Source organism: Salvelinus alpinus, chromosome 7, assembly GCF_045679555.1.
Source record: "Salvelinus alpinus chromosome 7, SLU_Salpinus.1, whole genome shotgun sequence".
In the NCBI taxonomy this organism is placed as follows: domain Eukaryota; kingdom Metazoa; phylum Chordata; class Actinopteri; order Salmoniformes; family Salmonidae; genus Salvelinus; species Salvelinus alpinus.
In genome coordinates, this window is record NC_092092.1 from 75,894,088 (window position 1) to 75,910,813 (window position 16,726).

General features: G+C 44.7%; 1 protein-coding gene across 14 annotated transcripts in view; it reads right to left on the minus strand.

Moving 5' to 3' along the window:
- The window catches only part of LOC139581685 (rho guanine nucleotide exchange factor 9-like), an 83,468-nt gene that overhangs the window by 39,112 nt on the left and 27,630 nt on the right, over positions 1–16,726 (minus strand). The window contains exon 1 of one of the 14 annotated variants that reach the window (XM_071411709.1): positions 9,238–9,515. The exons of 10 other annotated variants lie outside the window; for them this stretch is intronic. In XM_071411709.1, the coding sequence (XP_071267810.1) occupies positions 9,238–9,258 (21 nt within the window). In that variant the 5' untranslated portion in view covers positions 9,259–9,515. Of the gene's footprint in view, positions 1–3,655; positions 3,945–8,726; positions 8,849–9,237; positions 9,516–16,726 lie in introns of those variants that run through there. 3 more of the 14 variants (XM_071411710.1, XM_071411711.1, XM_071411708.1) reach the window with 3 other exon arrangements.

A 16,726-nucleotide genomic window follows, 5' to 3' on the forward strand; every position in this document is an offset into this window, starting at 1 on the left:
CTATCAGTCTACTGTAGAGAGACAGCCCTCTCCTATACCTCTGGAACTATCTGTCTACTGTAGAGAGACAGCCATCTCTCCTATACCTCTGGAACTATCTGTCTACTGTAGAGAGACAGCCCTCTCTCCTATACCTCTGGAACTATCTGTCTACTGTAGAGAGACATGCCTCTCTCCTATACCTCTGGAGCTATCAGTCTACTGTAGAGAGACAGCCATCTCTCCTATACCTCTGGAACTAGCAGTCTACTGTAGAGAGACAGCCATCTCTCCTATACCTCTGGAACTATCTGTCTACTGTAGAGAGACAGCCATCTCTCCTATACCTCTGGAACTATCTGTCTACTGTAGAGAGACAGCCATCTCTCCTATACCTCTGGAACTATCAGTCTACTGTAGAGAGACAGCCATCTCTCCTATACCTCTGGAACTATCAGTCTACTGTAGAGAGACAGCCATCTCTCCTATACCTCTGGAACTATCTGTCTACTGTAGAGAGACATCCCTCTCTCCTATACCTCTGGAACTATCAGTCTACTGTAGAGAGACAGCCCTCTCTCCTATACCTCTGGAACTATCAGTCTACTGTAGAGAGACAGCCATCTCTCCTATACCTCTGGACCTATCAGTCTACTGTAGAGAGACATGCCTCTCTCCTATACCTCTGGAACTATCAGTCTACTGTAGAGAGACAGCCATCTCTCCTATACCTCTGGAACTATCTGTCTACTGTAGAGAGACATGCCTCTCTCCTATACCTCTGGAACTATCAGTCTACTGTAGAGAGACATCCCTCTCTCCTATACCTCTGGAACTATCAGTCTACTGTAGAGAGACATGCCTCTCTCCTATACCTCTGGAACTATCAGTCTACTGTAGAGAGACAGCCATCTCTCCTATACCTCTGGAACTATCTGTCTACTGTATAGAGACATGCCTCTCTCCTATACCTCTGGAACTATCAGTCTACTGTAGAGAGACAGCCATCTCTCCTATACCTCTGGAACTATCAGTCTACTGTAGAGTGACAGCCATCTCTCCTATACCTCTGGAACTATCAGTCTACTGTAGAGAGACATGCCTCTCTCCTATACCTCTGGAACTATCAGTCTACTGTAGAGAGACATCCATCTCTCCTATACCTCTGGAACTATCAGTCTACTGTAGAGAGACAGCCCTCTCCTATACCTCTGGAGCTATCTGTCTACTGTAGAGAGACATCCCTCTCTCCTATACCTCTGGAACTATCAGTCTACTGTAGAGAGACATCCATCTCTCCTATACCTCTGGAACTATCAGTCTACTGTAGAGAGACATCCCTCTCTCCTATACCTCTGGAGCTATCAGTCTACTGTAGAGAGACAGCCATCTCTCCTATACCTCTGGAACTATCTGTCTACTGTAGAGAGACATGCCTCTCTCCTATACCTCTGGAACTATCAGTCTACTGTAGAGAGACATGCCTCTCTCCTATACCTCTGGAACTATCAGTCTACTGTAGAGAGACAGCCATCTCTCCTATACCTCTGGAACTATCAGTCTACTGTAGAGAGACATCCCTCTCTCCTATACCTCTGGAACTATCAGTCTACTGTAGAGAGACATGCCTCTCTCCTATACCTCTGGAGCTATCAGTCTACTGTAGAGAGACATGCCTCTCTCCTATACCTCTGGAACTATCAGTCTACTGTAGAGAGACATCCCTCTCTCCTATACCTCTGGAACTATCAGTCTACTGTAGAGAGACAGCCATCTCTCCTATACCTCTGGAACTATCTGTATACTGTAGAGAGACAGCCATCTCTCCTATACCTCTGGAACTATCAGTCTACTGTAGAGTGACAGCCATCTCTCCTATACCTCTGGAACTATCAGTCTACTGTAGAGAGACATGCCTCTCTCCTATACCTCTGGAACTATCAGTCTACTGTAGAGAGACATCCATCTCTCCTATACCTCTGGAACTATCAGTCTACTGTAGAGAGACAGCCCTCTCCTATACCTCTGGAGCTATCTGTCTACTGTAGAGAGACATCCCTCTCTCCTATACCTCTGGAACTATCAGTCTACTGTAGAGAGACATCCATCTCTCCTATACCTCTGGAACTATCAGTCTACTGTAGAGAGACATCCCTCTCTCCTATACCTCTGGAGCTATCAGTCTACTGTAGAGAGACATGCCTCTCTCCTATACCTCTGGAACTATCTGTCTACTGTAGAGAGACAGCCATCTCTCCTATACCTCTGGAACTATCAGTCTACTGTAGAGAGACATCCATCTCTCCTATACCTCTGGAACTATCAGTCTACTGTAGAGAGACAGCCCTCTCCTATACCTCTGGAACTATCTGTCTACTGTAGAGAGACAGCCATCTCTCCTATACCTCTGGAACTATCTGTCTACTGTAGAGAGACAGCCCTCTCTCCTATACCTCTGGAACTATCTGTCTACTGTAGAGAGACATGCCTCTCTCCTATACCTCTGGAGCTATCAGTCTACTGTAGAGAGACAGCCATCTCTCCTATACCTCTGGAACTATCAGTCTACTGTAGAGAGACAGCCATCTCTCCTATACCTCTGGAACTATCTGTCTACTGTAGAGAGACAGCCATCTCTCCTATACCTCTGGAACTATCTGTCTACTGTAGAGAGACAGCCATCTCTCCTATACCTCTGGAACTATCAGTCTACTGTAGAGAGACAGCCATCTCTCCTATACCTCTGGAACTATCAGTCTACTGTAGAGAGACAGCCATCTCTCCTATACCTCTGGAACTATCTGTCTACTGTAGAGAGACATCCCTCTCTCCTATACCTCTGGAACTATCAGTCTACTGTAGAGAGACAGCCCTCTCTCCTATACCTCTGGAACTATCAGTCTACTGTAGAGAGACAGCCATCTCTCCTATACCTCTGGAACTATCTGTCTACTGTAGAGAGACAGCCATCTCTCCTATACCTCTGGAACTATCTGTCTACTGTAGAGAGACATGCCTCTCTCCTATACCTCTGGAACTATCAGTCTACTGTAGAGAGACAGCCATCTCTCCTATACCTCTGGAACTATCAGTCTACTGTAGAGAGACATGCCTCTCTCCTATACCTCTGGAACTATCTGTCTACTGTAGAGAGACATCCCTCTCTCCTGTGCCTCTAGATATATCTGCCTACTGCATAGCTAGACCCACAGACAGTATCACCAAAATCTGTGGTTCTGACGAGCTACTGAGTAACATTGCAGCAACAACATCAAAGAGAAAAGCGGATCCGACTGCAAACCTGTATTTGGGTCACATTACCGACAGATGGAGACATGGATTGGTTTGATTTGACACAGGTAATGATGTACATTTCTGGTTCCAGGTCACACATGAGAAGGACAGTGGTAAACTGCAGAGCTGAAGGTCTAATCCCCTCGCTAACACGATCACGCACCACACCACATCAGCATTCACAGCCAGAAACAGCCTCGACAGCACCACACGACTATACACACACACACACACACACACACACACACACACACACACACACACACACACACACACACACACACACACACACACACACACACACACACACACACACACACACACACACACACACACACACACACACACACACACACACACAGATACTGGAAAACATCCTTACCATGTTTGTGGCATTAAAATGGTCAGACAGCGTATGCATGGATGTATCTGATCAGATAACCATCCTAGTAATAATCCTTTAGGAAACAGGTATATAGGTAATGATCCTTCAGAGAGAGAGAGAGAGAGACAGAGAGAGAGAGACAGAGAGAGAGAGAGAGAGAGAGAGAGAGAGAGAGAGAGAGAGAGAGAGAGAGAGAGAGAGAGAGAGAGAGAGAGAGAGAGAGAGAGAGAGATGTGGAGGAAATGAGATGGTATTCCAGAAAGAGGCTCTTCCTCTCCTCTGCGAGTGATGTACTGAGTCTGTCTCTCTCCCTCCGTCCTCCTGCCTGAGCCTACCAACCCAGTTATGCAATGCACTTCTGCCCAGAATCTTCCAGCCAATCAGAGAGGCTCTGCCTCAAACCAGTGAGAAACAAACACATACCGGTGCGTACACACATCTCTGAGACACACACCTCCGACACACACACACAGATATTGGCACTTCAGACTACACAGCGTTTAACATTATTCCAAATGAGTGAATACCGGGGACGCCTGTAGTGTTCAGCTTTACAATGAAACTATAGATAACACACACACACACGTAAACACACACACGTAAACACACACACACACACGTAAACACACACACACACGTAAACACATACACACACGTAAACACACACACACACGTAAACACATACACACACGTAAACACATACACACACGTAAACATACACACACACGTAAACACAGAGACACATGTAAACACAGACACACACGTAAACACATACACACACGTAAACACACACACACACGTAAACACATACACACACGTAAACACATACACACACGTAAACACACACACACACGTAAACACATACACACACGTAAACACATACACACACGTAAACATACACACACACGTAAACACATACACACACGTAAACATACACACACACGTAAACACAGACACACACGTAAACACATACACACACGTAAACACACACACACACACGTAAACACATACACACACGTAAACACATACACACACGTAAACATACACACACACGTAAACACAGAGACACATGTAAACACAGACACACACGTAAACACAAACACAAATGTAAACACACACGTAACCACAAACACAAATGTAAACACACACACACACACACACACACACACACACACACACACACACACACACACACACACACACGTACACATGCACACAGACACACACTAGAGACGACACTTAGCCCCACTATACCTCTCCACAGAGAGTCTCCACAGAGACTACATACAGCACTATACTATAGGGTGGATACCTCTCCACAGAGACGACAGACAGCACTATACTATAGAGTGGATACCTCTCCACAGAGACTACATACAGCACTATACTATAGGGTGGATACCTCTCCACAGAGACTACATACAGCACTATACTATAGGGTGGATACCTCTCCACAGAGACAACAGACAGCACTATACTATAGAGTGGATACCTCTCCACAGAGACTACATACAGCACTATACTATAGAGTGGATACCTCTCCACAGAGACTACATACAGCACTATACTATAGGGTGGATACCTCTCCACAGAGACAACAGACAGCACTATACTATAGAGTGGATACCTCTCCACAGAGACTACATACAGCACTATACTATAGAGTGGATACCTCTCCACAGAGACTACATACAGCACTATACTATAGGGTGGATACCTCTCCACAGAGACTACATACAGCACTATACTATAGGGTGGATACCTCTCCACAGAGACGACAGACAGCACTATACTATAGAGTGGATACCTCTCCACAGAGACTACATACAACACTATACTATAGAGTGGATACCTCTCCACAGAGACGACAGACAGCACTATACTATAGAGTGGATACCTCTCCATAGAGACTACATACAGCACTATACTATAGAGTGGATACCTCTCCACAGAGACTACATACAGCACTATACTATAGAGTGGATACCTCTCCATAGAGACTACATACAGCACTATACTATAGAGTGGATACCTCTCCACAGAGACGACAGACAGCACTATACTATAGAGTGGATACCTCTCCACAGAGACTACATACAGCACTATACTATAGAGTGGATACCTCTCCACAGAGACTACATACAGCACTATACTATAGAGTGGATACCTCTCCATAGAGACTACATACAGCACTATACTATAGAGTGGATACCTCTCCACAGAGACGACAGACAGCACTATACTATAGAGTGGATACCTCTCCACAGAGACTACATACAGCACTATACTATAGAGTGGATACCTCTCCATAGAGACTACATACAGCACTATACTATAGAGTGGATACCTCTCCACAGAGACGACAGACAGCACTATACTATAGAGTGGATACCTCTCCACAGAGACTACATACAGCACTATACTATAGAGTGGATACCTCTCCATAGAGACTACATACAGCACTATACTATAGAGTGGATACCTCTCCACAGAGACGACAGACAGCACTATACTATAGAGTGGATACCTCTCCACAGAGACAACATACAGCACTATACTATAGGGTGGATACCTCTCCACAGAGACGACAGACAGCACTATACTATAGAGTGGATACCTCTCCACAGAGACAACAGACAGCACTATACTATAGGGTGGATACCTCTCCACAGAGACTACATACAGCACTATACTATAGAGTGGATACCTCTCCACAGAGACAACATACAGCACTATACTATAGAGTGGATACCTCTCCACAGAGACAACATACAGCACTATACTATAGAGTGGATACCTCTCCACAGAGACAACATACAGCACTATACTATAGAGTGGATACCTCTCCACAGAGACAACAGACAGCACTATACTATAGAGTGGATACCTCTCCACAGAGACAACATACAGCACTATACTATAGAGTGGATACCTCTCCACAGAGACTACATACAGCACTATACTATAGAGTGGATACCTCTCCACAGAGACGACAGACAGCACTATACTATAGAGTGGATACCTCTCCACAGAGACGACAGACAGCACTATACTATAGAGTGGATACCTCTCCACAGAGACAACAGACAGCACTATACTATAGAGTGGATACCTCTCCACAGAGACAACAGACAGCACTATACTATAGAGTGGATACCTCTCCACAGAGACTACAGACAGCACTATACTATAGAGTGGATACCTCTCCACAGAGACTACAGACAGCACTATACTATAGAGTGGATACCTCTCCACAGAGACTACCAGCAGCACTTAGTGTTGGCCATCTTCATCAGGGCAGGACTACATGGATAGCTCTGAGCTCTGAGCCTGCAGGGCTTTATATCTGATAGCTCTGAGTCTGCAGGGCTTTATATCTGATAGCTCTAAGTCTGCCAGGGCTTTATATCTGATAGCTTTAAGTCTGCAGGGCTTTATATCTGATAGCTCTGAGCCTGCAGGGCTTTATATCTGATAGCTCTAAGTCTGCAGGGCTTTATATCTGATAGCTCTAAATCTGCAGGGCTTTATATCTGATAGCTCTAAGTCTGCAGGGCTTTATATCTGATAGCTCTGAGCCTGCAGGGCTTTATATCTGATAGCTCTGAGTCTGCAGGGCTTTATATCTGATAGCTCTGAGTCTGCAGGGCTTTATATCTGATAGCTCTAAGTCTGCAGGGCTTTATATCTGATAGCTCTGAGCCTGCAGGGCTTTATATCTGATAGCTCTGAGTCTGCAGGGCTTTATATCTGATAGCTCTGAGTCTGCAGGGCTTTATATCTGATAGCTCTAAGTCTGCAGGGCTTTATATCTGATAGCTCTGAGCTCTGAGCCTTCTGGGGCTTTATATCTGATAGCTCTGAGACTTCCAGGGCTTTATATCTGATAGCTCTGAGTCTGCAGGGCTTTATATCTGATAGCTCTGAGTCTGCAGGGCTTTACATCTGATAGCTCTGAGCCTGCAGGGCTTTATATCTGATAGCTCTGAGTCTGCAGGGTTTTATATCTGATAGCTCTGAGCTCTGAGCCTTCTGGGGCTTTATATCTGATAGCTCTGAGCCTTCTGGGGTTTTATATCTGATAGCTCTGAGACTTCCAGGGCTTTTAAAACATCTATATCTAACTCTCATACCATACAACATTTATAAACCTCACTTTCCATCAGATATTAAGACAGTCTCATAGTAAAGCTAAATGCACAGATTTGATCTGTTTAATAATAATATGTTATACAATTCCTTGTTAATGTGTGTAGTTTAGAATAATGACAGTTCTATCCATCTCTATTTATTAATACCGGTTTATTGTGTCTGAAAATGATTCACAGGCAGGTGTTGAGGCATAGAGCAACGTGCATGTAGAATGGGGGAGATGTAGATAGATCAATGTTGCATGGTTTAAAATATGGGAAACCAGTGTGTGTGTGTGTGTGTGTGTGTGTGTGTGTGTGTGTGTGTGTGTGTGTGTGTGTGTGTGTGTGTGTGTGTGTGTGTGTGTTGGAGCATTGAGGGCTTCCTCTAGCTGGCCCGCTATTTTATTGGTTGATAATGTCCAGTGTGAAAGATTATGTTCTGCATCATGAGAACATACTGGAACACTGTAACACATGCATAAATCCTTCCAAATGCACCACTAGTAAATCACAATAAAAATCCCTTATAGTGGGGATAAAAGGATGAATTGTTGTTGCTGAATATAATACAACAGAATTATAACAGACCGTCAAAACATCCCAAATAATAGCTACGCACCCGAAATACCGCTAGACATTCCGGGAAAAAAGATTCCAGGAAAAACCAAAGTGCACAATTTAGTACTATTGCTCACAGAGATACACAATACAACATGAGGAGAGAAGGGGAGAGCGGGCAGGCAATGGGGGATAAAACACGGCCTTTAGAGGGAATATGGCGAATTCTCTACAATCACCAGGGAAACATCGCAGAGCGTTAACCGCACAACCATCGACACCACCAAAACACCATCAGCTACACACGGCCAGAGGACGAGACAACGGGAGGATTCAGGGGATACACTGTACGTTAAATAAATACACATATATTGTACCAACGTCATTCATTTCACTGTGTGGCCATGTTGAAGATGCGATGGGGGTCCCGCTCTCAACGAACGAATGAACGCTCGCCTGCTCCCTCTCTCTCAAACGGTTGTGTGTTGCGCGAACTGGGCCTCGAGCGCCGGTCCGGTTAACGCGTACCGAGGATGAACATTAACAGAACGTTCACAAGCACCAGAACCGCGATCACCGTGAACACAACGAATGTCTGGACATCCAAGGCCATGGTGCAATGCTGCAAGGCGAGAGGGATGCGGCTGCTGCCGTGTCTGTGTGCTCCTTGTCCGGATGACGGTAGGCGCGCGCTGCTGCTCTGCTCCGGTCTCGACCGGGACTGTTTGAATTTAACGGTCCAGACAGCATCCACCATTTGGCTACAGATTGAAAAGAAAAAGAAAGCGGAAAAAACGGCCTCCCAGGCTACGCTTCTTGTCTTCACCCTACACGCGCTATTGCAGCTCATAAAAGGCTCGGGGACAGATGGATCATCATCATCCTCACCATCATCATCCTCATCACCATCCGTCAGCAGCACCGATTATTCTCCTCGGGTCAACACCCGTGTTCGCTTTTTCTCTCCCTGAACCGACACTGTCGGGATTCAGGCCAGCTGACACTCAACAACACACGAGAGTATTGTCTGTCTGTCTTTCTGTCTGTCTGTCTGCGGGCTGCGCGCGGGCTGCTGAGCCTTCTGCTTGACTTGGACCGGAGAACAGAGAGAGAGCGGCTGTGAAGCAGAGCGAGCTTGAGAGGCGGTCCTGCCAGAATACTGATCAGCGCTCAGCCGCGAGACAACCGGGATCACTGACCACCGAAGAGAGGAGGGAGGCCTCGACAGTGCTCGAAGCTCACAAACAATATTTACCTCTGAGTGAGGCCAAACCATAACCCTATTCAACCAAAAACCAAACCACAAACAATATTTACCTCTGAGTGAGGCCAAACCATAACCCTATTCAACCAAAAACCAAACCACAAACAATATTTACCTCTGAGTGAGGCCAAACCATAACCCTATTCAACCAAAAACCAAACCACAAACAATATCCTATCCACCTCACCTCTTAAATATATGTTTTTATAATAGTACCCCCTCTAGCGCATTGCTCTATGAATCATTTATCATTCCCAACCTTTATTATCTTCAACCTGTGATGAAGGTCAATTAATGTCAGATTTAATTAAAGGTTTTATTCCCCCCGTGAAATGACCATTGGCATTTTCCTGACATATTCTTACAGTAGGCCTAATCATTTACATTACATTTAAGTCATTTAGCAGACGCTCTTATCCAGAGCGACTTACAAATTGGAAAGTTCATACATATTCACCCTGGTCCCCCCGTGGGAATTGAACCCACAACCCTGGCATTGCAAGCGCCATGCTCTACCAACTGAGCCACACGGGACCATAATCAATCTGACTCTATGCCCTAGGGTCTATAGGTGATCTAATTGACAGCCCTATATAACTCCATAGATAGATTCTATAAACAATGGCAAACACAGCCCTTTAACTCCATAGATAGATTCTATAAACAATGGCAAACACAGCCCTTTAACTCCATAGATAGATTCTATAAACAATGGCAAACACAGCCCTTTAACTCCATAGATAGATTCTATAAACAATGGCAAACACAGCCCTTTAACTCCATAGATAGATTCTATAAACAATGGCAAACACAGCCCTTTAACTCCATAGATAGATTCTATAAACAATGGCAAACACAGCCCTTTAACTCCATAGATAGATTCTATAAACAATGGCAAACACAGCCCTTTAACTCCATAGATAGATTCTATAAACAATGGCAAACACAGCCCTTTAACTCCATAGATAGATTCTATAAACAATGGCAAACACAGCCCTTTAACTCCATAGATAGATTCTATAAACAATGGCAAACACAGCCCTTTAACTCCATAGATAGATTCTATAAACAATGGCAAACACAGCCCTTTAACTCCATAGATAGATTCTATAAACAATGGCAAACACAGCCCTTTAACTCCATAGATAGATTCTATAAACAATGGCAAACACAGCCCTTTAACTCCATAGATATTGTATTGAAGACCACTCCTCTGCAGATGAACTACTTAGTCCAGGCCACGCCCCTTTGCACTACACCTGTTCCCACACCTGTTGTCACTCCAGAATCACCACTCCTCAGGTTTGTCTCACTCCTCACCTTGCCATCTAACCACCTTTTCCCTTCCTGAACACACCAAATCCTTTGATGGTAATGCGACGGGTGGCATCTCTTTCCTTCCCTATTGTGTGTGATATAATCAGTATACGCCTGGTTGTTATAGTGCAAATATCTGAACATGTATTATGCTGCCAGTTCCTCTAGTCCAGGTATTCACAAACTGGAAGGCCCGTATCCATAGAAACACATACCAGCCAAACTGACTAAAGACGAGTATGTGCTGAAGAACTTGCTCTATCTGGAGGTAGATCATGACGTTAGAAGGGCATAGTCATTGTTTCTCAGTAAGGACCCCTTTGCATGAGAACCCTGATTTCCGACCTGGGATGAACGGAGGCTTCTCTACATGGAGAAGTAAGGGCATCAATGTCGTCGAACATATTGTTCAGGGTGATAATCTAACGTTTGACCAGATTGTTAGTAAATTTGGCATCTTTAAGAGTGACTTTCAAAAATTCTTTCAAATTCTTAATTTCATAACTGCATCCAGATGGCTTCTCCATCTCTCCTATTGAGAACCTCTTGAAGAATACGCAGCTGAAATATATCACTCAACACTTTTATAATTTACTGTGCAATCTGAAGAAAGATAAGACAGACAAAACTAAGGTGATAGTGGAGACTGATAGGCTCCCAATAGAGCTTGCAGACTCGAAAGAAAAATGTGTGTACAACCATCCCATTTTCTAGCTTGCAACTCAGCCTGGGAAATGCAATTTAAGATCCTACATCGACTGCATGTCACTCCTGTATCTAGACAGAAAGAACGCTAATTTGTCTAGTGTTTGTAATAAGTGTCAGGGTGCGAAAGGTTCTCTTGTTCATTGTTTCTGGGATTGCCTTACATAAAGGACAGGTTCTTCAGGAGCCAGATTCTGTTTTTGAATGCCCTCCAGCTGGGTGCAAAGTCTTGTATTCTAGGAGCCAGAGATGAGCTGCCTCTTACATGATGTTATTCACATCTTTTACACATTTTACTACATTGTGCAGAAAAGTGTATTCTGATGTGGATATCTGATCAGGCATCCGCATGGACAGAACAATGGAGTGAATGGGAACAAAGGGCCATTGATTTATCCCCCAATGAGACTTTCTCTACAGCGCATTGAATAATAAGCCTTAACAATTCCTTAAGTTGTGGGACCTCTTCTTGAAGTATGTTGGCCTAAACAAAGCCCAAATGTTCATTTGTAGGCTCTATGTAGGCTATGATCCTACTCTATGTAGACTATGATTCTACTCTACGCAGGCTAGGATTCTACTCTATGTAGGCTCTAAGTAGGCTATGATCCTACTCTGTGTAGACTATGATCTTACTCTATGTAGGCTCTATGTAGGCTATGATCCCACTCTGTGTAGACTATGATCCTACTCTATGTAGACTAGGATCCTCTATGTAGGCTCTAAGTAGGCTATGATCCTACTCTATGTACTCTATGTGGCTTTTACAGTAAGACAAATACTCTTAAATATATCATATCAACATATCATAAATATGTCAATATATCATAAATATATCATACCAAAATATCATATCAATATATCAAATCAATATATCATATCAATATATCATGTCAATATATGATATATATATATGATAAATTGATATAATATATTGATATGATATTTTGGTATGATATATTTATGTTATATTTATGATATATTGACATATTTATGATATGTTGATATGATATATTTGAGAGTATTTGTCTTAAATACAAAATATCATATCAATATATCAAATCAATATATCAAATCAATATATCATATCAATATATCATGTCAATATATGATATATATATATGATAAATTGATATAATATATTGATATGATATTTTTGTATGATATATTTATGATATATTGACATATTTATGATATGTTGATATGATATATTTATGAGTATTTGTCTTACTGTAAAATCCACAAAAGTTAATAAAAATAATAATATTACAAAATCAACACAGCCCTATAACACCATAGACTGTAAAACACAGCCCTATAACACCATAGACTGTAAAACACAGCCCTATAACACCATAGACTGTAAAACACAGCCCTATAACACCATAGACTGTAAAACACAGCCCTATAACACCATCTGAGAATCCAAGATGGCGTAGCAGTCAGATGTCCTTTGTCCTCGTCCTGTCCCGTGTATATATTTTTTATATATTTTTCTTCGCATTTCTTTTTATATATATATTTTTTCTTCTTAAAAACTCAACTTCAAAACACTCTCCTGCAACCTACCTCACCAAATGTGGTGCGGATCTGTTTTTTTTCTCTCCTCAAAGGTATTATTCACCTCGTATCCGAAATCTACAACAGAAGCTAGCCAGTAGTTAGCCAGCTCACAAGCTAACGTGAGTAGTTCAGCTAACCACAGCTAGCGCTTATCAGCTATCCTTTAGCTCGGAAAACTATTGCCAGTTTTGTACAACGCGACTCAGACCAGAGCATACCAGACCTATTTTCTCTCCATATCCCCGGATTTTTACCGCAAGCTCTGGACATTTACACCTGGATCTTGCAGCTAACTAGCTGCTATCCGAGTGACTATTGGCTAACATCAATTCCGGAGCAAACACCAATTATCCCGGAGCTAGCCAGCTGAAGAGTTCCATCAGCCACTCCTGGGCTACAATCACCTATCCGGACCCGTTTTACTGCCGATGCGGAGCCCCGCCGGGCCTTCACGACTGGGATACCGACGTTATCTGCCCGAGGGAGTTATTCATCTAGCCAGAAGTTAGCCAGCTCACAAGCTAACGTGAGTAGTTCAGCTAACCACAGCTAGCGCTTATCAGCTATCCTTTAGCTCGGAAAACTATTGCCAGTTTTGTACAACGCGACTCAGACCAGAGCATACCAGACCTATTTTCTCTCCATATCCCCGGATTTTTACCGCAAGCTCTGGACATTTACACCTGGATCTTGCAGCTAACTAGCTGCTATCCGAGTGACTATTGGCTAACATCAATTCCGGAGCAAACACCAATTATCCCGGAGCTAGCCAGCTGAAGAGTTCCATCAGCCACTCCTGGGCTACAATCACCTATCCGGACCCGTTTTACTGCCGATGCGGAGCCCCGCCGGGCCTTCACGACTGGGATACCGACGTTATCTGCCCGAGGGAGTTATTCAACTGGCCCCTCCATCGCGACGTAACCTGAACGCCCATATGCTAACTGCGACCCGCTAATCGTTAGCTGTCTTGAGCATATCGGCTGCTATCTGAACAGGTCTATAGAACAATCTTACGCCGCGGGCTAGCTTAGTGGAGGCCTCACTGCTCCATCTACGGCTGCCCCCTGGACACTATGATCACTTGGCTACATAGCTGATGCTTGCTTGACTGTCCATTAATTCACGGTACTCCATTCCGTTTATTTGTGTTTTATCTGTCGGCTCTGTGCTTTAACTCAGGATCTGTGTGTAGTTAATCCGACCCTCTCTGCCTAGCCGTCGCCAATTTTACCTGCTGCTGCTGTGTTAACTGACTAGCTGCTGTTATCTCACCTGTTGTTTTAGCTAGCTCTCCCAATCAAGACCTGCAATCACTTTATGCCTTATTGTATGTCTCCCTCAAATATCAATATGCCTTGCATACTGTTGTTCAGGCTAGTTATCATTGTTTTGGTTTGCAATGGACCCCGTAGTTCCACTCTCCGTACCTCTGATACCCCCTTCGTCCCACCCCCCACACATGCGGTGACCTCACCCATTGAGACCAGCATGTCCAGAGACACAACCTCTCTTATCATCACCCAGTGCCTGGGCTTGCCTCCGCTGTACCCACGCCCCACCATACCCCTGTCTGCACATTATGCCCAGAATCTATTCTACCACGCCCATAAATCTGCTCCTTTTATTCTTTGTCCCCAACGCTCTAGGCGACCAGTTTTGATAGCCTTTAGCCGCACCCTCATCCTACTACTCCTCTGTTCCTCGGGTGATGTGGAGGTAAACCCAGGCCCTGCATGTCCCCAGTCACCCTCATTTGTTGACTTCTGTGATCGAAAAAGCCTTGGCCTCATGCATGTCAACATCAGAAGCCTCCTCCCTAAGTTTGCCTTACTCACCGCTTTAGCACACTCTGCCAACCCTGATGTCCTTGCCGTGTCCGAATCCTGGCTTAGGAAGGCCACCAAAAATTCTGAGATTTCCATACCCAACTATAACACTTTCCGTCAAGATAGAACTGCCAAAGGGGGAGGAGTTGCAATCTACTGCAGAGATAGCCTGCAAAGTTCTGTCATACTTTCCAGGTCTATGCCCAAACAGTTCGAACTTCTAATTTTAAAAATTAATCTCTCCAGAAATAAGTCTCTCACTGTTGCCGCCTGCTACCGACCCCCCTCAGCTCCCAGCTGTGCCCTGGACACCATCTGTGAATTGATCGCTCCCCATCGAGCTTCAGAGTTTGTTCTGTTAGGTGACCTAAACTGGGATATGCTTAACACCCCGGCAGTCCTACAATCCAAGCTTGATGCCCTCAATCTCACACAAATCATCAAGGAACCCACCAGGTACAACCCTAAATCCGTAAACATGGGCACCCTAATAGACATTATCCTGACCAACCTGCCCTCCAAATACACCTCTGCTGTCTTCAATCAAGATCTCAGTGATCACTGCCTCATTGCCTGTATCCGCCACGGGTCCGCGGTCAAACGACCACCCCTCATCACTGTCAAACGCTCCCTAAAACACTTCTGCGAGCAGGCCTTTCTAATCGACCTGGCCCGGGTACCCTGGAAGGATATTGACCTCATCCCGTCAGTTGAGGATGCCTGGTCATTCTTTAAATGTTACTTCCTCACCATATTAGACAAGCATGCTCCGTTCAAAAAATGCAGAACCAAGAACAGATATAGCCCTTGGTTCACTCCAGACCTGACTGCCCTCGACCAGCACAAAAACATCCTGTGGCGAACTGCAATAGCATCGAAGAGCCCCCGCGATATGCAACTGTTCAGGGAAGTCAGGAACCAATACACGCAGTCAGTCAGGAAAGCAAAGGCCAGCTTTTTCAAGCAGAAATTTGCATCCTGTAGCTCTAACTCCAAAAAGTTCTGGGATACTGTAAAGTCCATGGAGAACAAGAGCACCTCCTCCCAGCTGCCCACTGCACTGAGGCTAGGTAACACGGTCACCACCGATAAATCCGTGATAATCGAAGACTTCAACAAGCATTTCTCAATGGCTGGCCATGCCTTCCTCCTGGCGACTCCAACCTTGGCCAACAGCCCCGCCCCCTCCGCTGCTACTCGCCCAAGCCTCCCCAGCTTCTCCTTTACCCAAATCCAGATAGCAGATGTTCTGAAAGAGCTGGAAAACCTGGACCCATACAAATCAGCTGGGCTTGACAATCTGGACCCCCTATTTCTGAAACTGTCCGCCGCCATTGTCGCACCCCCTATCACCAGCCTGTTCAACCTCTCCTTCGTATCATCTGAGATCCCCAAGGATTGGAAAGCTGCCGCGGTCATCCCCCTCTTCAAAGGGGGAGACACCCTGGACCCAAACTGTTACAGACCTATATCCATCCTGCCCTGCCTATCTAAGGTCTTCGAAAGCCAAGTCAACAAACAGATCACTGACCATCTCGAATCCCACCGTACCTTCTCCGCTGTGCAATCCGGTTTCCGAGCCGGTCATGGGTGCACCTCAGCCACGCTCAAGGTACTAAACGATATCATAACCGCCATCGATAAAAGACATTACTGTGCAGCCGTCTTCATCGACCTGGCCAAGGCTTTCGACTCTGTC